Here is a 26029-nt window from a genome sequence, read left to right as displayed (position 1 = left end):
AAAGTTCAACAAGAAACGCACTATAATTTTATGTTTTCCATTAAAAGAACAAGTGTGCAGTATTGTTAACTTCAATAAATAACGTCAAACTTCCCAGAATCATAGAATTATTAAGGTTGGAAAAGACCTCTAAGAATAATACCATACCATAATACCATAATAATACCATACCATAATACTTTCTGCTGCCTTCTCATTTTTTAATTTTAGGGTTTGCTAGGACCATGTTTCATGCTTTCCTTTACGAGACACTCATAAACTTGCTGCTTAAGGAAAGTTCAGATCCACAATAATTTGCAGTCTTCCAGGAGATGACATTTTGAGGATGAATCTGCATCATTAATAAAAATGTGACAAAATGTGATAAAAATGTGAGGAAAAAATACAGTAATGAAAGGCAGTTTCTACTTCAGTAGACAAACTCAGATGTTATAGCACCGACTACATGCAATACTAATTTGGGGACTCTTGTTTTAGCCACTGCTTTAAGATAAAGACATCATGGATAAATATGAAATCCTTAAGAAAATTGGAGAAGGATCTTATGGCAAAATATTCTTGGCAAAAGGAAAAGTGGATAATGAGCAATGTGTCATCAAAGAGATTGATTTAACTAAGGTAAAACAACAAAACCTGGGTGATAACAGTAGTTATTTACAGAATTACGACAACTGCATTTAGCTAACGTATGAGCTTGGGTGTCACGTTTGTGGTTGCATCTTGATGACAAACTTTCCAAAGACTGTACACTTTGACTGCCTGTTTAGTGATTTTAAAAACATAACTATGGTTTTATATTAACAGGTTTTTTTCTTTTTTTCTTTTCTTTTTTTTTTCAACGCTTTACCTACCATATGCAACGCTACCTGATTTAAGCTTTATAGCAGATGATTCAACTACAACGAAACTATTGCTACTGAAATAACAAGCCATGATTTTGTGATACATTTCTCTAAACTTTTTCTTTTTCTTTTTTTTTTTTCCAACATGCATGTTTTCAGGCATGAGAGTAATACACAACAATCTTTCTGATTCTCATTTATGCATAAGGCATTTTGATTCATCTAATTTGAAATGTCCATTCTGTAGCTGTCATTATCTCACCTACCTGGCTTGACTCCCTTTCTTGGAGAACAAGGGATACTGTTTACTGCGTGTGTTTTAGACTTCTGTTTCAGCATGAGGTGAATTGGGCCATAAATGCCATGTTTCTTTCTGTGGGCTGTAAAGGCAGGTTAGGGTGGCTAGCTCAGGTGTCAGAGTAATGCCACTCCTAGGTCCAGTTCCAAAAAGACACACAATTAAACTCCATGTGATTTCAGTACAGGGAATTCAGAGGTCAATTTCAGTGAGCGTCTACTTGCATGTGACAGCCCTTACATTCTGGGCCACACTAGTGAACTTCTAATGTTTTAGAGAACCATAACAGAAGAATGAGTTTTTATGTGTCAGTTCTAGGAAAAGCTACATAACCTTCAGATTCAAACCCAGAAAAATTGATATACTAGTAATGACAACTAAATAAAAAATAGTTTTCTGTGTTCGTGACCAGTAATATGGTTATTTCTAATCTCATATTTTGATGTATGCAAAATAGAAAAATGTAAGTTAATAAAGTGTTATTGCTTATCACAGTTGTTTAAAAATCAAGAGGTGGTTACAGAAAATTCTGACTTCAAAGTAGTAAGATTTTTCTTACGTGGTAGAGTGTCTTTCTAGTATGTGGTATGTCTCTGTGTCATTTATATGGCTGATTGTGTGTCTTTATTTTCACCTTTTGATTTTTGAATCTTTAAGGATTACATTTCAAAATTATTTCTTAAGAATGAGAGTAAGAAACTTACTTTTGTAAATGAAAGAGGACATTTTAATAGAATCAGTATGGAATCACTGAAACATGAGTTTATAAGAAATAATACTGATGAAAGTGTGGTTACAATGAACCAAATATAAGTTTTCCATTTACTATAACAGGGTAAAGATTTTGCTTGAAATGTTGCAAGAACTCATAACAACTGTAAAACAGAAGATCTTTGTTTTTAACTTCATTCTTTTGAAATCACCCTTATTAAGAACGCAGACTCACCTAGACCTTTATTATTCTAATACGTAAGGGAAGTTTAACTTTTGAGTTTACTTCTATTCACCAACTCAACTCTCAACCAACAATTGGTAATAACATTTGTGTAGAAAGTTTAAAGGTAGACATTTGCCTGTTTGTAAAACATCATAATTTGGTTTTACTTTGATAATGTTCCAGTATATTTGCAAACATATGCTGCGAATGTGTGTACATCATATGTTCTAGTATTTCTGCATCAACTTGGCACAATCTTTACGTACTTGCGGGAATGATTTGACAGCAATGTAACTATTATTGAAGAGACTTAAATACATCATCACTAGCATATAGTTCCTTAATTCTTTGTAGATGCCTGTGAAAGAAAAAGAAGCCTCGCAGAAAGAAGTCATTCTTCTGGCCAAGATGAAGCATGCAAATATAGTCACCTTCTTTGCTTCTTTGCAAGGTTTACTTTTAACATTTTTATTTTATTTGTGACTATAAAGGCACAAAGGTTTATTTGTGACTATAAAGGCAGCAAAACCTAGTTTGTTCATATTGCCCAACCATAGGCCTATCCCCAGCACCTTACTTATCGGTGGGGTTAGGTGCCAACTCCTAAAAATGAACACAAGGTACCAGGTTCACTCATCACTTTCTTTCTCCTTGTGGGTAGGTGGGTGGGTGGGACCAAAAGTACTCTGAAGCAAACACTAGATCCTGAGGTGTGTGCATTGCCTCCCTTGAACTTTAATCTTGACCTTCAACAGAGGTCCAGAGTTTTGTGAGACTTTCTCAGGAGCTTCAATAGAAAAAGAGAGTTTTTGAGCACAGCAGGAAATAGGAAATAAAATGAATTAGAAAATAGGAAAAATAGGAAAATAGGAAAAAAACATATTTTGGGGTATCAGTAAGGTTGCAGAAAAGATTTGGCTTGGACTTTGGGACTGAGGGAAGGGGTGGAGCGGCTTTCCAGCTGAGGCTCATGCTGGATTTTGGAGGGCCTGTGAAGCAAAGGTGAAGGCTAGTGTCCATAGAAAGCATACAATTAATGTATGTTTCAAGTGGAATTTAATAATTTATTGCTGTATTAATGAGTAATAAAGGAATAAAGGCAAGAAATACTTTTCCTTTCAGAAAACAACAAGCTATATATCGTGATGGAATACTGTGATGGTGGAGATTTAATGAAGCGGATAAATATGCAGCATGGAGTACTGTTTGACGAGGACCAGGTGAAATAAATTACCTTTAGAGGAAAGGACGTATTATGTAAAACACATTGTTTGAATTATGCACTGCTAGCTACTGTTTCTTTTCTGACCTCTTATAAAAAAACTGAACATTTTAAAGAAACTTTGATAGTTTTAGTGGGAATTTAGTTTTCTTTTAGACTTGTTTAAGATCTTAAATTAATTTATTAACAGTATATTGATGCCAATTATATTCTTTCCATTGCTCCTTGTATTCTGGAGGCACTTTATCTTAGTAGTACACCTGCTCAGCCAGAAAGGCTTTATTTTTACAAGGTGTTTTAGAGGTGTAAGGGGATGTATTATATACGAAATTTTCATTCTTTTATGCTATTTGCATCATGACATATCGTGCTTTATACTAGTCAGTGGTAAATCTCTCATTCATTTTATTTGGGTCAAGAGTTCTCTGATGCCATTTAAATTGTTAAACTGACACAGAGGAACAGCGCCAGAATTCTGACTGCTTTTGGAGCATGTTCACAGGTATTTCAGTTTGTAAATAGGCGCGTATGAGAGGTATTGCAATTCACAGAAACAGAATTTCCTACTACTCCTTAACTTATTCCTTCATCTTTTAACTAACTTTAGCTTGCTGAAGGAAATCTTTTATATGTTGGACTTCATATTTGGAACTCTAAGGATATTTGTTATGCGTAGTCTTTCACTTTTGCAGTTGCAATGAAAACTTACCTAGATACTAGACAGAGAGTATCTAACGTGTTAGTGAAAATCTACTCTAAAGTATAGAAGTGAAAAAAAAAGGAAAAAAAAGAAATTTTATGACATTTCTTTTTGCTTTAGTAGCAAAAGAGAAACTGCTTAGCGTAGAAGTCAGTTGGAAGTGAATTACTGGTTCAGCAATGGTGAATTTTATGATCCAGTTGGGAGTCATAATAGAGGCAGAGAGAACATGAGAGAAAATAAAGAGAGGACAAAGTCACAGATCATGAAAAGACAAAACAGGGAACCAACACACACAAAACTCTTGCCAAGACAAAATGATGCATATCCACAGAATCACAGATCCAAAGAAAGACAAAGGAAATACAGTCAGAAGGGATTATAGAAACTAAAGATGCATCTGATAATCAAGAACAGAGAGCAAATTGCCCAATTTAATGTAACATTGTTAAAAAAATCTTTATATTTTCAAGTATATGCCTAAGAAAGTCTCATTTATGACATCAGCCGTATTCAGGAAATCATCTGTGAAATGTTAAGCATTACTAGATGAAAGATTATTGCTTGAATTAAAGTCTTCCATGACCATCAATTGTCCTTAAGATAGGAGCATGTAAGCACATCTTTTGTTTCTGAATTAAGTCCAGCAGCCCTTATTCAATAAATCACGTATATCTGAAGTTAAATACATGCTTAAGAGCTGTCCTGGGGCAAGGATAAACTGTTGTGATTACTTACTATCACAAGTTTCTTCATACCTCTGTTGTTTAACCACATTGCAGACCTTCATCCTCTATTTCTTCTTTCCTGGATCACATTTGGTGTGATTACAAATACTATAAATGCATGGTATGACTTCCACTGCTGAGGGTTAAGAAGATGCCACCCATTTCTGTCTTGTTTTTGAACTCATTTCTAAATAAATGTCTAGTATTCTTAACTCTTTTTGACATGATTATTCAGTCCTTGCTCAAGTAATGGTCTTGTCATAGTCAATGAAAACTTGACTGGGTTACAGGAAGTGGGAGTTGGTATTTATTTCCATTTAGTTTCCTGATAGCACTGAGAAAGGAAAGCAAAACTATGGCATTAATTTTACTAATTCAAAAATATTTTTTCTTACTATTCTATATTGCGTGTGCTCAACGTTTTAGATTTTGTTGTTGTCTTTGTTGTACATATTTTCAGTAAGATGTCCCATTGGAAATTAGAGCCATGCAAATTTATCTATATATCAAATTTATCAGATATCTATTCCTTTTGTCTTTCACCACAGATTTTGAGTTGGTTTGTGCAGATCTCCTTGGGCCTGAAGCATATTCATGACAGAAAGATTTTACACAGAGATGTAAAAGCACAGGTAGTAAAACTAGAACTGGAAGGGGGGTGATTTTTTCATGTCAAAATTTGCTTTAGAAGCTGTGCCATGTTTCATTTTTTGCATACCAGTTTCTTCTTTGTTTGCAGAACATTTTTCTTAGCAATAATGGAAAGATAGCAAAGCTTGGGGACTTTGGCATAGCAAGACAGTTGACCAAGTAAGCACCTCTTTCATTTGTCTATGATCTACACCAAATGTGACTATTTCTGAATGTTCAGAATGCAACCTGAATGTGCAGATTGTTTGTGGACTGTGCTTGGTCTAGGATATCATGGGTCTGTCACTATATTATTTTTTTCTGGTATCCTAAAATGTGCCGTCCTGAACATAACCACAGATCCTTGTAACTGGACTCTTGTTAGGGCGTCTTTCCCTCAATCTTTCCCTGTTCCTTATGGAACTGACATAGAGAAACTCTGGAGGTACAACTCTTTTTTTGCAGTCCTTGATGATCACTTCTGGTGCTTCATGAAAAGAAAAAGCAGTGAACAGCATTAAACGTTTGGAAGTAGTGTAAGAAAAGAGTTTGTTCAGGTCATACTATTTCTTTTCTTAGTATGTTCTTCAAAACTGTGCCTATATTAAAAAAAAAAAAAAAAAAAAAGCCAGAACCCATTCTTCTCTGGCCCTTAGAGTAAATGTTTTGTCATGGCTTGCATCCCTCTGGCTAAACTTCTGCCGAAGAGGGTGTTCTTATCTTTATTGACTCTGGGGACAAGGTTGGCCTAACCTACATAGTGGCCAGACATTGTCTAGGAGAGTGCTTTTTGACGTGGTCAAAACATGCCAGGGGGCTTGCTAACAGAAGGACAAGGCTTGAATTTGATCTCTTTTCTGAGCCTCTTGATATCTTTGACCTTGGCAGGATCTTGTGGCAATGAAGTTCCACAGTTTGTGGAAAGATGATTTCCTCTGATGATCATTTTGCAGATAGTCCTTCTATTGTCAGTCCTTCTCAGTTGCTTTGTACTCCACCTCCTGCAATTCACTTGTTGCAACTTTTCCTATCCCTAAATTAAATCAATCCAAGCTGAATCACATTTCTGTCTACACAATAAAGACTTTAACCAGCATAGACAGTTTGTGCACTCTCTTCAGACTTACTTAACTGTGTACCTGTATAAAATACTTTAATGCATTCTTCAGGTGAATGTACAGCATAGGTAATTTCTGTCAAGGCCCCATCAGATTGCTTTGGAGTTAGGCCTAAATAACTTTGAAAGTTTGGTGGTGCATCAGAGCTGGGAAGTCTTGCTGAAAGTAAACCTCAGAATGTGAATGCGCAAGTATGGGCATTTTGAGGAGTATTTAATAGGTATCTGGGACTATAGAGACAAAAATACTTGGAGCTTGAATGTACTTTTTCTCACGTGATGAGTGAACTAATTTTCCTGGTCCCTCTTCTTCCCTTCCCCTGTGATACACAAAGGCATTTCATCTCCATTCTCCACTTCCAAATGCCATATAGTGCCCAATACTTTTACTTTGTTAGGTATCCTTGACACCTCTGGCAGTCAGACTTCATATTCTCTATAAAGAGGGTAACTTTAAACTTATACTATGGAGTGAGAGGAATCACACTCTGTGATTCTGTTTCTCTCCACTGACTTCCCAGTGACTCTCGCTGACATCCACAGGGTAGATAACTAAAAGCAAGTGGAATGAATCCAACCGGTGGTATTCGGCTATACCTACATAGCAAGTCAGCAGCAAAGATGGAAATAGAATTCATTTACTCTTGCTTTAGTTTCTGGACAGTTGTTCCGCCTTCCGCAGTTCCTAGCTTGCATGACTGACTGGCACCTACGATCTTATTTCAATGAGTATGTTGGAGACTTCGAATATTTTGAGGTGTGGTTGACAGCTTTCAGAATTATGTGTTAATGATCATCGTTCCTTGCAAATGTTGATTACGATGCTGGTAAAAAGTGGGGAAAAGAGAATTCTTGTGATTTCTGTTGAAATGCAAACACTGCATTAAAATAGTTGGTCATTTTTACACAGAAATGGGAAGTGCTTTTGTGTTTCTTGGGTTGTTCCATCAAGCTATTATTCAACTATTTTGAGAGCAGAAATAATAACCCCCACAGGCTCTAACTCAATTGCTTGCAGACTTATACAACGTGTAAGCCTTTTTATTCATTGTGTTTCATTAGCACCATGGAGTTTGCCTATACCTGCATAGGGACGCCTTATTATCTGTCACCCGAGATCTGTCAAAATCAACCATATAACAATAAAACGTGAGTCTCTCTGTTTTCTTCATATGCTTGTTCATGAGGGTGTGCAGGCACAAGAAAACTTACCATGATGTCATGGTTTAAATCTGTATTTCTGCAGGGCACCAGGAATTTCACATGCATCAGCTAGAGATAGCTTTACTCTTCAGTCCTGCTAAGAATATTAAGCAGGCATCATTTATATCATGTGCCTTTTCCAATAATAATAATAGAACCTAGTTAGGTACTGTAGAAACATTGGTGCCAGAGCTAAAAAATAAATTTAAGTTTTTTTCTTTTCAATGCATCCTCAGAAATATCAAAAGTTGCACCAATATTAATCTCCGATGGAATGATGCTAGTAAATTTGAGAGCTGAAAAAAGAAATTGATTACATCTATGAAAATATTATAGGCTTTTCCTGAAACTTGAATTCCTTTTATTTACAGAGATATTTGGTCTCTTGGCTGTGTGCTCTATGAGCTGTGTGCACTAAAGCATCCTGTAAGTATCTTAGAATCAGATCAATATCATATTACTAAAAATAGACTGAACAGCTTGGGATATATGTAGTTATAACAATATTCATAGACAGCTACTACAATTATTTTCAATTTACTTCTTGATATTAAAGGATGACTGCCAGTGTTTAATATTTTGTATTGAATTTTTTGAGCATACTAAAATACAATATATTATATTGTATTTCTAGAATTTTTATGTATATATATATGTATGTCAAACATATATTTACTCTTTAATAAGTGCTATACTTTCTCAAAAGGCAGATGGAAAGAATTAAAGCTATACTTCAAGGTTAGGCTTTAGGCACATAATTTTATTCATTTCTACTTGAAAATACTAATCTGTACTTGCTAAAGAGTTTGAAACCTATGTTTCCCCGGAGAGCATTTCAAGTCTCAAGAAACATTTTCCTAAAAGTTGTATTTTGTTTGGAAGCACATTCATGTCAAAAGATAACTGAGATAGCATCTTCAGGAAACTGTGCTGTCCTCTGCATGATCTGAGCCTCAAGTAATCCTCAGCCTGTGAATGTGGACAAGGGAACAAAGCAGAAACTAATCTCAACAACAGAAAAAGGGTCGGATTCCTGGGCCCAGCAGAAGTTGACCTGGGCTTTATTATGGTCAAAGTCAGCAGAGCAGCACTGGAAGGGAGAGCAATTGTGCTGAGCTGAGAACAAGGGAGGAAAATTACAGATCTCACGAAGTGAGAAAACATCATTATTTCTTCTTATGAATATTAGCTATTCTGTTTCACAGAATCACGGGATCATTTAGGTTGGAAGAGATCTCCAAGATCACCTGATCCAACCTCATTTCATATTGCTGCCCATGTTTTTAATTTGAAGGCAGGAACTAGATGCTGATGTAGAAAGGAAATGCAAGAGCAAATTTTGGTTACAACACCTTCAAATTATCCAAGTAAATAAAATAGTAATTTAAGAAAGTTCTTGCTTTCAAAATTAGTTTTGCCTGCCTGAGGCCCTAAAAAGCAGATTGATGCTGACATATTAAAAGATCTTCTGAACAGAGAGGACAGAGTCAGCTGAGTGGCATCAGCTGTTAAAAATCAGATTGTACCCTGGTTCCTGAGAGAACGCAGACCACAGAGGCTAAGTTGTGGGAACTGAGGCTTTGAAGGGGAACGCTGTGAAAGCAGTATGTGTGCAGGTCTCTGCTGAACAGCTTTTGGCAAAACTATTGATGTTTAATTCTGGAAAAATTGCGTCTGTGTTATTGTATGACACTGTACGACATATGACAGTCCGAAAAACCTCTTCCAAGTACCAAAGCTATCAGACCTGCTGAGTCACGTAGCTTAAATAGGAGAACATAACCAGCAAGTAGTTAGAGAGTAGTTCTGTTAATTTCTCACAGCAAACTATGGATAGGGGGAAATTATTTGTGAAGAGATTGCATAGCACAGGGCTTCTGTCCGCAAGTACCCTTTTCAAATTTGGATGTTTAGTCCATCATTTCCAACCAGCAGTACTTACTGTCCTCTTTCTGTTGCTTTTAATGATTAAGTTTGAAGGCAATAGCTTGCACCAGCTGGTGCTGAAGATTTGCAGAGGATATTTTCAGCCCGTGTCTCCCAAATATTCGTATGATCTGAGGATGTTAATTTCCCAGTTGTTTAAAGTATCTCCAAGAGATCGGCCATCTATGAATTCTATTTTGAGGAAGCCCTTCTTGCAGAAGCTTGTTCTCAGATATTTGCCCCCTGAGGTGAGTGCCTTGTACTGCTGCTTGCCAAGAGAAAAATACGTATTGTAGTATAAACAATTCTATCTGATACTTTTTTGTTTATAGTTAACACAGGAAGAACTCAGTCTCACTGTGATACACAGAAGAAAGCCTTCAGCATCACAGCCTGGAGCCAAGCTGATACAAGGTAAAGATAATATTTAATGATTTTAACATTGGTTCTACACTAACATTTGTTAGTTGTGACATACTTGATGGTGATAACTTGCTCCACCAGTCTTTGCTGCAGTCTTGGATACAAGAGTTCCAGACAAATTTGGAAATTAAAAAAAAAAAAAAAAAAAGGAGAGAACTGAAACAGCAGAAGCATTTACCCTAGACATTGAATCACTGTCCTCCCTGTTCAGGAAAAGCCAGCTCTGAGACCACATCACTTGCAGCATTCAGCTAGAAAAGCTGCAATACATTTCTGGTTTATAGAGGTCTCCCTTCTATTCAGTGTACTTCTTTGCAAAACTAAGTACTAAAATCCACTCTACATGAGTGTGACAAATCATAATGTTTTCAAAAACATGTCATTCTAAGAATGAAAGGCAGAATTCCTGGGAACTGTGAGGTGTGGTGAAGTATGATGAAAGGATGTAAGGAGCGTTTATTGGCTCAGCCTGTCAGTGTTAGGTGTATGCACCCTACTATGGTTTGCAACTGCGTGATCAATAATCATGTAGGAAGCACAGAAGGTAACTTGTTAATCTTTTATTTTTGAAAAGAATGTAAGCTTCAAAAAGGGAGAGTCATGGACGAAGTTCCTCCAGAATCTGGAATGGTGGCGCCTGTCAAGACGCAGGAATTCTTTCAAAGAAATGAATGGAAACCTTCAGGAGGGCAGCAGCCTCAGGTATGGTGCATCCACATTGCTGATAACATTTAATTATCTTAGAAGGCAAATTCCTGCTGTTAGAAAAGGTCCTTTAAAAGGCTTCTTTAAGATAAATTAAATTCAACCTAATGCCTACAGCAAGTCAGTGGAGACAGTTAAGGACTGCAGAAGTCTCAGAAGAGGTGTTTTAGAAAGCCTAAGTGGGAAACACGGAGTTCAGGCTGCTTCAGCCTGGTCCTTTGTAACAAAAGCAGTCAGGCACACTTTGCATTTATGTTTGCACAAAGGCAAATGAACTTTGGGTTTGCATTTCTGCCATAAAAGCAAATGTACCGATTCTTTTATGTCACACCTCCTGAGGGCCCATTCGTGGGCAAGATTAGTGGTGCCCTCTGCCCTCATTTCAGCTACTCTTAAAACAAACTGGGATAAAACCTTACAGCAGGAAGCCCCAGTTCCTCACAGTGATCTGTGTCTGATCTGTGTCCCTCTCTCATTTTCTACCTCATTGTTTCCTCAAGCTATGTGCTATCTCTAGCCTCTTACTTGGCATCATCTCACACCCTCACATTTATCTTCAAGAGCATGTAGTGCTCTCTTGGGTGCTGACGAACCAGAGCAAAGCACGGTTAGGATCCGGGAGCTCCCAGCAGTAATTGCACATTGCAGTTACGGTAGATTAGCTGATGTAGAGATTTGTGGAATTCCCAGAACTGCAGCCCTCAAGCAGTCACTTAGATACCTGGGGATAGTGCTGGCCCAATGCAGAACACAGGACTTAGTTTTCCTCATAGTTACATTTGTGCATATCCATGCAAGTGCAGAGATGTTGGCTGAGTTTCCTTTCATCGTGCTCTGCTGTAATCAGAGGCAGAATTTTGTCCACGGTGTTTGGATCTGCCAAACATGCTCTAACGTTATCACTGGGTAAGTTCCCACAGTCTTTCATCATCTAAATGAAGAAAACATATTTTTTTTCAGGGTTGTGGGGATATTTGCATAGCGTCATGCTTTGAATAAGTTGCTTCAGGGTTCACAGAATCACCGAATATTTGAGACTGGAAGGGACCCTTACAGGTCGTCATCTTGTCCACGCAGGGACACCTAGAGCCACTTGCCCAGGACCACATCCGTATGACTTTTGAAGATCTCCAACAACTGAGATTTCACAACCTCTCTCTTCCAGTATTTGGTCACCCTCACAGTAAAAAATGTTTTGCTTATATTCAGCTGGAACTTGCTGTGTTTCAGTCTGTGCCCATTGTCTCTTGTCCTGAACACCACTGAATAGAGCCTGGCCCTATTTTCTTTGTACCCTTCCTTCAGGTATTTGCACACACTGATGAGATTCCCCCTGAGCCTTCTCTAGGCTAAACAATCCCAGGTCTTTCAGCATTTCCTCATGAGAGGTGCTCCAGTCCCTGAATTATCACCGTGGCCTTTCACTGGCCTCTCTCCAGTAGCTCCAGTCTCTCTTGTACTGGGGGGGAGACAGAACTGGCCACAGCCCTCCAGGTGTGCCCTCACTTAATGCAGAGGAGAGGGGGAGGAACACTCCCCTTGACCTGCTGCAGTACTTTGCCTAATACGAGCCAGGATACCGTTAGCCTTTTTTTGCCACAAGGGCACTGTTTTCATGTTCAGCTTATCCACCAGGACCCGCAGGTCCTCTTCCTTGCTGGGTCGCCCAGCATGTGCTGATGCCTGGGGTTGTTCCTCCCCAGGTGCAGGACTTTGCACTTCCCCTTGCTGAACTGCATGAGGTTCCTGTCAGCCCATTTCTCCGGCCTGCTGAGGTCCTTCTGGATGACAGCGTGACCCCTGGCATGTCAGCCGCTCTCCTCAGGTTTGCATCATCAGCAGACTTACTGAAAGCACACTGCCCCATCATCCAGATCGTTATCAAAGATGTGAAGCGGGATTGGGCCCAGTATTGACCCCTGGGGTAAGCTGCTAGTTACTGGCCTCCAACTAGGCTTTGTGTAACATGATCACCTCTGGGGCCAGCCAGTTTTCAGCCTACCTCTCTGCTCATCCAGCCCATACTTCAGCAGCTTCTCTATGAGGATCTTTAGGGAGACAGCACCAAAAACTGTACTGAAGTGAGGCAGGCAATATCCACTGCTCTCCCTTTCTCTTCCAAGCCACTCACTTCATTGCAGAAGGCTATCAGGTCGGTCAAGCATGACCTTCCCTTTGTGAATCCATGCTGACTATGCCTGATCACCTTCTTGTCTTTTCTGTGTCTGGAAATGGTTCCCAGGATAATTTGTTCCATTACCCTGCCTGCTGCCAGTGGGGCAGACTGGCCTGTAGTGCTGTGAGTCCTCCTTCCTGCCCTTTTTGAAGATAAGATTGACATCTGCTTTCCTCTCACAAGTACCATAGTCAATCAAAGATAATAAACTGTGGCTTCACAATGACGTTTGCCAGCTCCCTCAGCACTCGTGGGTACATCCCATCAGGGCCAGTTCTGTCCAGTTTGCTCTAGTATTCTCTACCCTGAACCTCTTCCACCAGGGGTATGTCTTCTTTGCTGCAGACTTTCTCGGAGGGGAGAAAGAGTGCAAGCTTCACTGCTCGTAGTTCTCAACCCTCTTATTTAGATGGTCTGATTTGTTTTTCCGATTGCTTGAGATTGCCATACTTCTGGATACCATACTCTAAAACTTCATCCAGGGAGAGACAACACGTACACTTTCTGAAATTACCTCGTCCCTGGGATCATTACTGGCAGTGGAAAATTTTCTTCTATAGATATGAATCTATATTGTGCCGGACTATATAATCTATATAATCTGGACTATGCTGTAGGTAGATGACTCTATTTTCAGTGTTTCTAAGGAGCAATAGTTAACATATTTACCATCTAATGAAGGGATACCGAGATGCTTTATAATTTATGCAAGAAAAATAAGCAATATTCAGCATTTTGCTGATACACCATGTAGTGATTTTTAGCCTCCCACCATGGAAATGTTTGTGGATGTCTTACTGCAGTTCTTTTTTATCATGCAGCAGCAGCGAGACGATCACCTTTCTCTTCATTGTTCTTACGAGATGGAAAAGACAGTCTTGTCACAAAGTAGAAATACAGGAATGTTTCATCACAGTGAGGACTTGGAGAAATCAAAGGCAAGCTCCCACAGGCACATAATCAACGAGATTATGCACGAGCACAGTGCTCCCCTGAAGGCAGCAGGCTGCATGTTTACTGCCCACAACTACATCCCAGGTTCCCCTTGCTGTCACATGTCAAAATAAAACTCTCCTGGAATTAACTCAGTGCTTTGGGCTTCAGAATGATGGCGTGGCTCAAGGGCAACCAAGGTACAGGGTGCAAAGCCCCATGTGGACTGACTCGCACAGCGTGGGCTGCTGCTTAATCACAGGAGCTGAAGGAGCAGGGGAAAAGGGAAAGACCACAGTAAGATTAAATACACCCTGTATGTAGCAAGTTAGGAAGTTTCTGGATTATTTAAGAAAGGGCTTGGAGAACTTAACACTAACTCTACTGTGGCCAGCCTGTAGTACCATGCAGCTCATAATGGGGAGGACAGGAAATAGTTCAAACTGGTATTGATACAAATGAAAACAGGGCAATTAACATTCTTCATTGTATTTTCAGCCACAGAGCTCCAGATTTAAGATGGCAGAAAGGCCAGAGAATACGAGAGCGCATGGCCATTATGGTCATTACTATGATAAACTTGACAGCTTGCAGAGGAAAGGTAATGCACATTATGACCTTTCTCACATCAGCCAAAGAGTTGAGGAATACTATAAACAAAAAGGACAAGTTGCACCTCCACCTCCCCCACCTGACGGGTAAACCTTTCTCACTATTTATTAGTAGTGAATTGTCCTGCAGTTATCAGCCTTCGTGGTTAACTAGCACTGTAAACATGGCATATTCAGTGTAGTTCCTTCTCTCCTTGTTCTTTGATTTTTATTTTTTTTTACTTAAGTTTATTGTACAATGTAACTCCTGTTTCTGTCTATGCAGAAGTTCTTTCTGATTGTATTGTCCTGATGTTTGAAATCTTATTATCAAAATGTCTCCCAAATCTCAGTGTTTCACTGAATGTGGAGTAAAACACAGGATAAGCACTGTCTTTCCTTCCCACCAGAATCAGAAAGATCTAAAGAGCAAAAGCTGTTCTCTACTTGAGGGAACAGAGTAGGAGGCAGGCCATGCAAATGTCGTCTTCCTGCAGAGCTTACATTTTGTTTTCAGATATAAAGGCATGTTCTCCAGCAGTCTGTGTACTTTAAAGCCTTTCTTTTACGAAGCAGAAGCAGAACCTTTGTCTTACTTTTGAGATTGTCCGTCCATTCCATGACTGACCACTCATTTAGAGGATCAGGAAAAATAACTTTATTTTCACTAACAGTTTCACATACCATTTATCAAATAGAAGGTGAAGAGCTTTGCTCTTCAGAAGATTAATGTAACCAAAATAATAGCAAGGGGAACGCCCGAAGTCAGTATGTTTTCTGTTTGTTATTTTACTGTTCCATATTTATACATATTTTATCCCTACACATATGTTCACGTAGTACAAACACAGCTGGTAGAGAATTATTTGTGCAGAAGATAGAAGCTGTTAAATAAAATATAGTATGTGAACATCGCTTTCTTCTCTCAGGCCTGCAGAATATCTTCAAAGGCGTTTTGAAGCCCAGCAGTACAAGATTAAAGTGGAAAAACAGCTGGTAAGTAAGTACTGAACCATAGAATAAAATCTGTAAAAGAAACTGAATGAAAATCCCAGAGATGAATTGATGTCTTTCCAATAGACTGTAGCACTGACAGATAGAAAGCTCTGCTCTAGCGGGTCTGTTGATCTGCTCTACAGTGGTCATCTTGAGGTTTTATTTTCTAATATCAAACTATAGCAATGTAAAATTCTACTATGACTCTTACCTGCAAAAATACACGCTTGTCTTACATCAATCTTCAATGGAAGAGGGAAAGTGAACTGAATAGGCCCTGAAGAAAAGGATTCTAAATGAAAATTCCTTTGCTCAGGGATTTATTTGTACACCCACAGGGACTGCGGCCATCCTCTGCTGACCCATATCATGACCAAATACAGCAGCAGAAAATAACGGAAGAGCATCTCAAATTGCATCATCAGGACGTGTCTAGAAAGAATGAAATGAAAGAACAGGTAAATAAAGTATTTTCCCGAGTTGCTTAAAGCTGTTTTCTTACACTCCTTGACAATAGTGTTCTTTATGTGAGATTTTTTTTTTCCATTGGACCACTAGGTAAATATAAGCTCTGTGCTCATGTGGTTCCATCTTGCAGAAACCAGTGAAGACTTGCGCAAAAGCTGACCTCCATAATCTTTTTAAAAACTAGGACCTTGATTTTGATTTCAGTTCTGCTGAGATTAGAGGAATTCCTTCACTGAACAAACTAACGGTGGAGGACAACAGATCCTCACATTTACAAATCACAGAAAATAGTCTTACCTGACTATTCATGTATGTATAGTCATTGCTCATAAATCATATGGTGACATTTAGAATATGATATAATAGTATGTTATGCCTGTTGCTTCCATACTTTAACTTTAGGAAATTATTTTATACAGAAACAATAAACTTCTGTTTTATTTTGGGAAGGAGGTTGCAATACAATAAATGGTTTATAATTTTTTTTGTCCTCCTAATTTTCAGTCCTCTGTGTTAAGATTGTGAATTTTTTGAGTCATTACTCAGACAATTCTTAGTTTGTTCTTGGAATTAACTATTTTAGGTGTAACTGGACAGAAAATCCAGCATAAAACATTCAGAAAAGCTTCAAAAGGGTTAAAGTCTGGAACAGTTATAACTCCTAAACGTCCTCTAATAGGAAGTATTAAGCAATCTTTAAAATTGGCAGTAGTGGACACAGATCCCTTTTTCTCACATATACGCAGTTTGATAGCCATAGAATATTTTGTTGAGCTAGTGCTATTTCTGTATGTCTTTCTAATAAATACGTATTCTACCTTAATGTTGTTTAATAGGAGTACCTGAAACAGTTACAGAAAATTCGGGAAGAATACCACAGCAATATAAAAGAATTCAGATTCAGAGCAGGAGTACTCCAGGTAGCAAAGCTCAAACTTGCATGCAGTCATTTTTTCTCCTCCTTTTTTAAGGTAGTACACTTAATCAGTAATTGAAATGAAAATTTTATAAACCTGTTCCCTAGGACAATCAAAAAATACAAGATAAAACCTATCTGGTGAGGCAAGGGAAAGCTGAGAACCAGTCTGAAAGCACGGATACAGCTGGAATAAAAGAAGAATCACTTGAGGTATCTCGTAGTCTAAACAAAACTTTTTATGCGTGGCCTTTGATTCACTCTGCGAGAGTCCTGAAAAATGCTAAAGCTTAAATCTTACCTGATGTTTGCACCGCATCTGAAAATCTTCCTAGGTTCCTTTCTTGAATAGCCTGGAAACTTTATTGGGATGAGTTCTGATTTGTTTTGGTAATTGTTTTTACCCTATAATTATTGGGAGGTACTTTTGTTTCTTTTCTTTTTGTGGTGTGTTTCTTTTCCTTGCTTTCTGAGTGAAGTAAAGAAGCCACTCACAGCGCAGACCTTCATGAGAATCCTGTGCAGGAGACACAGTAAATACGAGCTCAGAGTAGAACATAATTACTTTTCCTGTAAGGATCCAATGTAGGGTGTATGTTACATTCCAGTTTTCTGTGGATTCCTTACTCAAACAGAAGATTGGGAGAAGTGGGAGGAAGAAGCAGAGCCAAAGATTTCAGCTACAGGAATCCATCACTTCTGTGTCATCAAATACTACCAACACAGGCAGTGGAATGGAGTTTCAGAATTGTTCCACTTCTACTTTAAAATACTGGTGTGATGAAAACCAGATGTGGTGTCCAGACCACATGGAGTTCTGCGGCAACAAGTCTGCTTCTCCTCAAGTGAATGGAATGAAAGCCTTAACTTATTAAAATTTATCTCAGTGTGCAAATTGCCAGCTTATTCTGAAAGGGAAACAATGCTGATCTAGCTAATAGGATTCTTCAGTCAGAATTTCCTTCATGTAGTGCAGGATTTCCTGCACTGTTCAGCAGCAAGGGGCAGACCTCCACATAAACTGGTGACAGACGTTGCTACCCTTCTGCAGCTGGAACGGGGGCCAAAGCTGACATTTTAAGTAGGACACTCTTCAGTGATATGCATGGATCCTGGAGCTGGCTTTTACTAAAATGATGCCACACACCATTTGGTGGGATATGCCATATGCCACCGAAGCCACAACAGGACAGAAATGTTATTCCCATGGGAAATGCATAATTTAAAAAAAAAAAAAAAAAAAAAAAAAGCTTTTACACCTGTTTGATGTCACCTTAATTCATGGGCACTCCATCTACTGGAGAAACTGCGTAGGTATTTCTAAAAAGTACAATCTGAATTGTGGCTTCACCTGAGGTCGAGGACACGTCCTCATAGCAGGAGGTCACTGAAGGAGCTGTATGTAATTATTTACTTTGCTTTTATGTGGCATGTTCTAACACAGGGCATAGGAATGTGCAGAGGAGTAATTAAATAGCTTTTAGGTGTTAACCAGCGAACAGGATAATATGAAGCATGGCTAGACTTTGTACAGGTATAGGTTTCAGTTATAATCTTGATTTTCATCACTTCCAAAGTCTGCCGGAATGAAATCAGCGTGAGTCATCTTGCATATCATCATAGAAAAGAAAAGATGTGTTGTTTCTGGACGCAGTACTGTATCCTCTAAACATGTTTTTGAAAAATCCTGTTTTTCTGCTAGATAAGCCAGAATTATGTCTTTTGGCATTAGAATCTAAATAAGGCGATGAATGAACTATTCTTATTGGTGTATATAAAAGGAAATCAATGGCAACATTTATTACTAAAAAGAGTCTTTTTATATAGGGTATATACATATACTGGTTCCAAAGAGTGCATTTTAAAGTTGTTTTTTTTTTTCTCTCCCTCCAGAACATGGAGGAAAACTTTGAACAAGTCACACTCCAAGATAGGCAAGATCAAAACATTTTGGAGAAGGAATATAGCACAAAGGTATCCATACTTACTGTTTTTATTTGTTTTTGTGCCTTTTTTTTTTCCCCCATTTTCTTCTTAAATCTGTACATTTCAAATGATTCTGTTATGCCACAGTAGCTCTGGAAATCAAGTTATTTGAGAATCAGTTAAGAGTATTGGTCTAATGCTGTTTGCTAAAAGTTTCTGTGGCAGGATAGAATCACTAAGAAAAGAAACATACAGCAGAGCTTTTCTGGTCATTTGAGGGAGGCTCCCTTTAAATCTTCTCAGGCAGTAATCAATCCTCACTTACCTTTATATCAAACCGCTTGTTTACTCTAAGTGAAGCTATGTCAGGCTGCTAATTTCTTAACATATTGTTGTAAAACTTTCTTCTCTATAGTGCTTTTAAATTGTAAAAGCGGCTGGGAATTGAATAGAAATGCACATAAGATATTAGGAACATTTCTGATAAGATAATAAGATCATAAGATAACATAATTCTGAAGTGGCCTAAAGGTGTTTTGTGAAATTCTGCACTGAAGCAGCGCAGTGTTCAAATATTAATAATGGCTGAGAACCAACTGTACGAACCAACTCCGTGTATTGCAAGGATTTGAATTAAATGATTATCAAAGACATCTTTTCTTAAAATGTTCCAGCCTTCTCTAGTGGATGCAGGCATTTGAAAATATCCATAGAGTGTACCTCAGAGCAATCTATTTTTGTCCTATTTGTTCAACTTATCTTGTTAAACAGAAGAAAATTGAAGTTATTTTAATAGAAAAATAACTTTCAAGTTTCCATGTCATCTGTGTACATTTAATTAAATGTTTTTATTTAATAACATATTTTAACGAAGTGTCTGAATTTTCTTCAGGGAGGAATAAAGTTTGAAATTAATTTAGATGAATGTGTTCCTGAGGAAGACAACATTCAAGAAGCAGAGGTAGGCTTCGGTTATATTCAAAGCATTTTCTTTAGTAATCTGAAACCATGACAGTAGCTCTGTGAGGTAAGGTTTAACTGTTTATATTACTGTCATCCTCTACCTGTGTTATAATGAAGCTTCGTGTTGAGGCTTTGTTGACATCTTGCATATATCTGACTTTCTTCAAGGAGGTGATTGCTTGAGAAATTGGATGGTATCTGGGTCAATCATTCACATGAGAAGTGGTGAACGGGTGCAGATATTTTCATTTTGTAAATTGGGCTGAGGGGAAAAACACAGCTCAAAAGTGAATTAGTCTGCAAATGCCGAATTTGATTTGTGAATTTAGTACATTTCTTTGAGTATTTTCTGAAATGATAATGGCCACTTCTGCAATTATTAGCTATACTGCTTTTGAAAATGTGGTTATTACTTCTTGAAAATGAGAACTTAGTACAGTTTTATAGAAAACGTAACTCTGCAAAATCCTTATCAGTTTATATACGCTAGAAAACTACAGCTATGACTCAGCCCATACTGGTGAACGCTACAAAACCAGAAATTCCTGCGAGGGCTCTATTGTGCTTGAAGCTTATGCATGTAACAGACCAAAAAGAGCAAGCAAGACCAGTAGTAGCATCAGGCAGAGTATAAACTACACAAGTCCAAGGTCAGAAACTGAGTCTTCTCAGGCTATTCCTTCTGGTGCTGCTTCATTTTCAAGATAGGTTAAAACAGAGGGGATGACCAGGGCCAAGACACATGCAGGATTTATACTATCAGTAGGAACAGCGTTAGTAGAGCTGTGCAAGCAGAAAGTCGATATCATTACAGAGAAATGGGATCATAAGTTAACTTTCTGCCTATTACAGTTTCTGGGAAGAACCTGACAATCTAGTCATGCTATCCATGGCTCAAAAAGGGTATCTTTCAGCTCAGAGGAGGGTTTCTCTAGCATGAAATACACAACTGTTATTCTAAATTATTCTCTAAGGCAACATCCTATTACATTTTTTTTTGTTTTGTTTTCATTCATGTGTCATTCTCTTTGGCTCGCATAAGGCTTTTTCCATCCTTTCTGGGGAAAGGTTGGTTGTCTTACAGGGATACAACAAAGTTCCTGTCCATTTTTTGATTGAAATATCCTCCTCCCCAATAATACTAAAAGCTTAGCTTGATAATTGTGTTATTTCAATAGTACATTCACACGGCTGTTTCTTTTTACTATGATTACATCACAAAGCAAAATTATTGTGATGAACCAGGCGTTATTTGGAAATAACAGAAGTGAGACTACACACATGATGTGATTTCTTTTATTACAATGACATTTTTAGCTGATTGGATGTAATAGCTACCTATCAATATTTTTATATTAGAATGTTTAAAGTATTTGTAACAGCAACAGAGAAAACAGACTTTCTTTCCCGTATATGTACACTTATTAAGCACTGTTTTGTCATTGTTGTTTCTTGTCATTTTGTTGTATCACAGGGCCACACAGCCCACAGTGAGACTTTCAAGTCCAGCTGCTTTGTGTTTGGTTACACAACTTGCCTGTGCATACACGAGAATGGCTGGCAAACACAGAAGAAATTAGTTATTGTCAAATATATGTTTTCTCTTTCTATTGTTTTTTCAGGTACAAGATAAAGCCGATGAGATGTTAACTTTTGTGGATATGGAGAATCTTAAGGAGAAACTGGTGGAAGTTCATGAAGATTCCATGGACGGGGCTTTGGAAGAACTTTCTGGATACCAAACAGGTATTTCTTAAGGAAATGGGATACTTAGGATTAATCCTGAAAATTAGTTAAAAGTAAGGTAAATTCAGTAACTGTAGGCTATAGCAAATTTGTCTGATGTTTCTCTCTCATTATATCTTATAATCAGCATTATAATGCCACTGAAATCTATTTTTAAAAAATGAAGTAACTTTGCCTCCTCTTTTCTTCCTCTTAGGGTCCAGTGATGCAGGTGATACTGAAGAAAACAGGAAGCAGTGGCAAACTGGAACCCCCCAGACACTACTGAATTTTTTAGCCAATGCTGATGTCACATCTGTACATCCTATGGCTGAAAATGAATTTTGTAAGAAGGTTATGTTTTCCAGCAAGTTAAATTAGGGAGCTACTAAAATTCAGCCAGACTACTTACATACTTTTGCTAACAATTCCATACCAGTAATGTTCACATGATCTGACAGGCATTTAGTTAGAAGGACTTTTATCTGAAGCACTCTGTGGTCTCGGTGACGGGCTGAAAATGCCAGTCTATGCAAGTGACCACTACCGCTTCCTGGGGCCTTGAGTTATGAGACACAAGACCTAGGCAGTCTGTGGCCAGCCAGCCAAGAGCGTGGTGGAGTTCTGGTTTCCCACACCACACTAGTATTGCTGCACCCTCACGCAGGTATGTTTGTGGTGATGCTCCTTTTCTGCAGAGGTGAATTGCTCGTTTTCTGACAGTGCCAGGCAGCTCCAGTCACTGGGTGCTGTGAACAAGGGGCTCCAGTATTCCCCCGTTCTCCCACTACCCCAGACACACAGAAACAACCTGAATTTTTTGCGTGGATAGTCAAGACAAAGGAGAGCATTGTTAGTATGTCACTTCTTGTTCATTTCGTCTTAGATGACGAACAAGAAAAACAGGAACTTCTGAAGCTTTTCAGCCCTAAGAAGCCACTAAATTTGAGAACAAGGACAGCTCAATGAAGCTGCACCTGTATATTCTTAATATGCCTATTACTTAGCATTAAAACCGGTGTTAAGAAGTTTTTAGTGATAGTCTATTTTTTTAGACTAAATAAATAGACTATTTTTTTCCTCTACAGTATCAATCAGATCAAATAATTATTAAAAAAAAAAAAAAGAGAGAGAAAATATTCCACAAGGGAAAAAAAATCAGGTTCCAGCATTACATGAAAGGAAAAACTCAGTGTCAAAATTAGAAAGTCTAATTCTAGCAAAAGTGCCAAGCCACAGTGATGATTTCGTGACCTGAGAACCTTCCTGTTCTTCAGCTGACCGTGTCATTCTGCCTGAAGACATCACAGAGCACAGGAAGCAGTGGAAACAAACAGCACCTGGGACACTCCTGAGCATCTTAGCAAAAGCAGAGCTGTCTAATGCCTCCTTCATCCAGCTTGAAGAAGAAATAGGTAGGACGTCCATTACTGCCAATTTTACATGGTTTTCTTTAGCGTGTTACTGTACCATTGGCAGAGGATCTGCGACAAGAACCAACATTTTGAAGCAGCTGACAAACAAGAAAAGCGTGGGCAGCCTCTGCCAGCAACCACTGCTGTCTGTCCTGTAGCAGTGAAGGAACATCCTTTTTCAGGACTTTGCTGTTTTCAATAGCTGGGGAAGGGGCAAGCCCTGCTTACCAATTATTACTTCATATATGCTTTTTTTATTTGCTTGGGTAGACGGAGGTACTGCCAACAAGATGGGAGATACCACAAACCCGGATCTAGCCCATGAAACTGTTGAGGTTGAAGAAGCCTGTAAAAAACAATGCAAATATAGGTATTTCTGAAGAACAGCTGTAAACTGTAGTACGTAATAGCTTAAACTACCGTGGCGACTGACTTTACAGCATAGTGCATGCTGATACAGCTGACACTGAAAAAAAAGGAAAAGCAAAAATTCAAACCACTTTTCACTACTGTCAGCAGTTCATAGGACTAAAGCAAGAATAAGGTCATGCAGGTATTCTTAAGTTCTTTTTTATTTATCTGTTACATGTATTAAAATACCACACTCCCTCAACACCCAGTTCTGCCCTGCTACTCAAGCTGACATTGTTACCCAAACTGAGAGGTTGCTAGTGGATTACCCACAGAATTTAGCCATTAGGTACTAAAACAATAACTCTTGTCATTGTTCTCCCTCCTTTCATGTTGAGATTGCCTTTCAGTCTTTGAAAACGAGTATTTCTAAGGAATAACAGCTACTGCGTTCAAGCAGTAATTTTCAGTCTTTCCCAAACAGCGGTCCCCTAAGTTTTCTTCTGAAAGTGCAGGCCCTCATGTTAGGAACTTGAATCCACCAACACCAGATTCACCTTCGTTCTTACCCTTTATAGTTTTGTGGTTAAAGTCTACAAACATGCGAGGTGCCACTGAGCAGAAGTTATAAACCACTGACTAAAACATGCGTGATCAAGTCAGTTAAGCACGGTACTTACATTGTTGGTCACTGGGGAAAAAAAAAAATCAAATGTTTACTTGTTTTCTATTACTTTACATATACCTTTATAATTAGCTAATATACATACAAATAAAGGAATGTTCTCTCCCTTTCCAGAAGGGAAATTAACCCTGTCGCCAAAAGAAAGCAAGGAAGATGACTCAGAAAGGTGCTCCAGTGTTGCTGTTGATGATGGTAGACTTGAGCCAAGATCAGATGATGAGGACACGTAAGTCAAGCACTTCAATAGAAAAATCCATTCACCTGAAGTTTTCATGAGATGACAGGATGCATTGCCTAAAGCTTTTCTTCTCAGTTCTTTTAAATTTATAAATGAAGAAAATTTGTTTTACAGTCTGCTAATCTGATTTTCAATTCTATAATATGTCAAATGTCAATGCTGACATTAAAAATGTTACGCGGAATTGTTAACATGGCTTTGCAACTGGTTTTTTTTAACCTTATAAATATAGGTAAACAATCTTCCAGAGAAGGGTAAAGAAGCAGTTTGTGTGTAGTTTGCATATTCTTTAAAAAACATTTTAAACAATCTCAAAGGCTTGGAAACTAGAAACACTCGTAACAGATACATAGAATTAATAAAACTTTCTTTCAAATTTTCAGAAATTTTGAAGATTCTGAAGACGAACTGAGACATGAGCTGGAAGAATCTCTGGAAAAAGTGGGAACTCCTCTGGCAGAGAGAACCATAGAGTCTTCCATGCTTTCAATAAATAAAGGTCAAACACATGAAGAAAAGATGAGCTTAACTAGCAAACTGTTTGGAAAAGCTGATGATGATTTAGAAAATAACTGTGAGTCCCTTAGTGTTGACACAGATAATTAAAAAGTCAAGCAAGAAGCAACAGCTACGTAGAGCACCAGCATGATTACTGTTTCAGACCATTAATATCCTTGAAATTTTAACCACATCAATGACAAATTTAAAAAAAACAGGTAGCTGACATTAAATGCCAAGTAAATCAGCTACTCTTCAATAGAGTTAAGCATTCAATTAAAATTGAAAGGGTTTTTGCCATTTTTTTAGAAGGAAAAAAAACATCAGGCTAATTTTAGATGTCTACATTTTGAAAAATTGCGATCCAGATTAAAATGCACTTTTCTCTCTTGTTCTAAGCTACCTGGGACATCTCTGACAACACTCGTTTGGGCAAATTTCTGACTGCATACTCTTTAACCATTTTTGTATCACTTCAGAAAGGCTCCTACTCAGTGGATTTTATTTCTGTAGATCAATCAACATCCTGTTTTAAGAAACTTTTCCAGCTTCTCATAATCTGAGTACCACTAATGAAGCTTTATAATTCCAATAGTTTAATTTGCATAGCACTGACTGCACACAGAACTTCCAGCTATTGAGCAGTTGTATACAGTAGGAGTAGAAGGTTTTACTCGCACCATGAGAATCGCGCGTTCCCCAGTTCCTAGCATAGGACAGGGTTCCAGTGGTTGAACAATGAGTTCTTCCAACCATATTTTCACAGTGTCATTAATTCAGATGAAGTTTAAATAAAGGAAAAACAAACAAAAAAAACACATTCTGAAGTGATTTTAGTAGCTTTCTGCACTTCTCAGTTTGCTATGCAACATAAAATACTGCTGTGATGGCTCAAAATCTCCACTTTTGATATGAAAGCAAATGCTTTTTTTTAATATGTTGCTCACTTTGTTCTCTTTTATAACAAGCAGTAGCTTAGAGCTTTAAAGTTCTTATTTGAATACCATCTAATTATGTTCTCTAATCTAGACCCTTCTATTCCCAAGGAACAGAAAACTTTTCAGTAGAATAGGGCTAGAAAAGTACCATTTATCATACTGTAAAAGGACATGAGGTAATAGCTAATGTAAGGAGGATAGACAAGTGCAATTATTACACTTATCAAAAAGCAAGCTAGCAAATACCATGGGATTAATCTAGAGGAATCGCTGGAGGTAACAAAATCTCATTCAAGCCCATTTGAGAAACAGCTAGTTAACAGCTAGAAAAAAAACTTCTGGGTACAAGAGCAATCAAACAAAAATGTTGATCTAAAAAAGTGTGGCTGTAGGTAAAGTGTCATGAAATGTGTAGAGACTGACTGAAAACAAACAAAAAAAAACGATCTTACAGATGTAGTTCTGTTACCCAGGAAAGCA

At 38.1% G+C, this 26029-nt stretch overlaps 1 protein-coding gene across 1 annotated transcript; it reads left to right on the top strand.

Annotated features, from left to right (window-relative positions):
- The first annotated feature begins 501 nt into the window (after positions 1 to 501).
- Positions 502 to 26029, top strand: NEK5 (NIMA related kinase 5). The gene is made up of 22 exons (XM_035542591.2): positions 502 to 618; positions 2432 to 2528; positions 3200 to 3297; positions 5276 to 5359; positions 5467 to 5537; positions 7537 to 7623; positions 8049 to 8103; positions 9651 to 9851; positions 9936 to 10017; positions 10601 to 10728; positions 14339 to 14538; positions 15360 to 15426; positions 15765 to 15884; positions 16731 to 16814; positions 16919 to 17023; positions 18704 to 18784; positions 19629 to 19697; positions 21322 to 21445; positions 21642 to 21770; positions 22702 to 22839; positions 23990 to 24101; positions 24497 to 26029. Exons 1-22 carry the CDS (start codon positions 502 to 504, stop codon positions 24717 to 24719), a joined length of 2472 nt encoding a protein of 823 aa, XP_035398484.1. The 3' UTR covers positions 24720 to 26029.

This window comes from Cygnus atratus, chromosome 1, assembly GCF_013377495.2.
Source record: "Cygnus atratus isolate AKBS03 ecotype Queensland, Australia chromosome 1, CAtr_DNAZoo_HiC_assembly, whole genome shotgun sequence".
NCBI classification, from domain to species: Eukaryota; Metazoa; Chordata; class Aves; order Anseriformes; family Anatidae; genus Cygnus; species Cygnus atratus.
This window is presented reverse-complemented; position numbering and strand designations above follow the sequence as displayed.

What these genes read in the sequence shown, in the direction of transcription:
- NEK5 (XM_035542591.2), top strand. Translation starts at nt 502, where the DNA reads ATGGATAAATATGAAATCCTTAAGAAAATTGGAGAAGGATCTTATGGC. An exon ending in CAGGAGGGCAGCAGCCTCAG is followed by an intron (nt 10,729 to 14,338) that starts GTATGGTGCATC and finishes TTGTATTTTCAG; the next exon opens with CCACAGAGCTCCAGATTTAA. An exon ending in CCACCTCCCCCACCTGACGG is followed by an intron (nt 14,539 to 15,359) that starts GTAAACCTTTCT and finishes TTCTTCTCTCAG; the next exon opens with GCCTGCAGAATATCTTCAAA.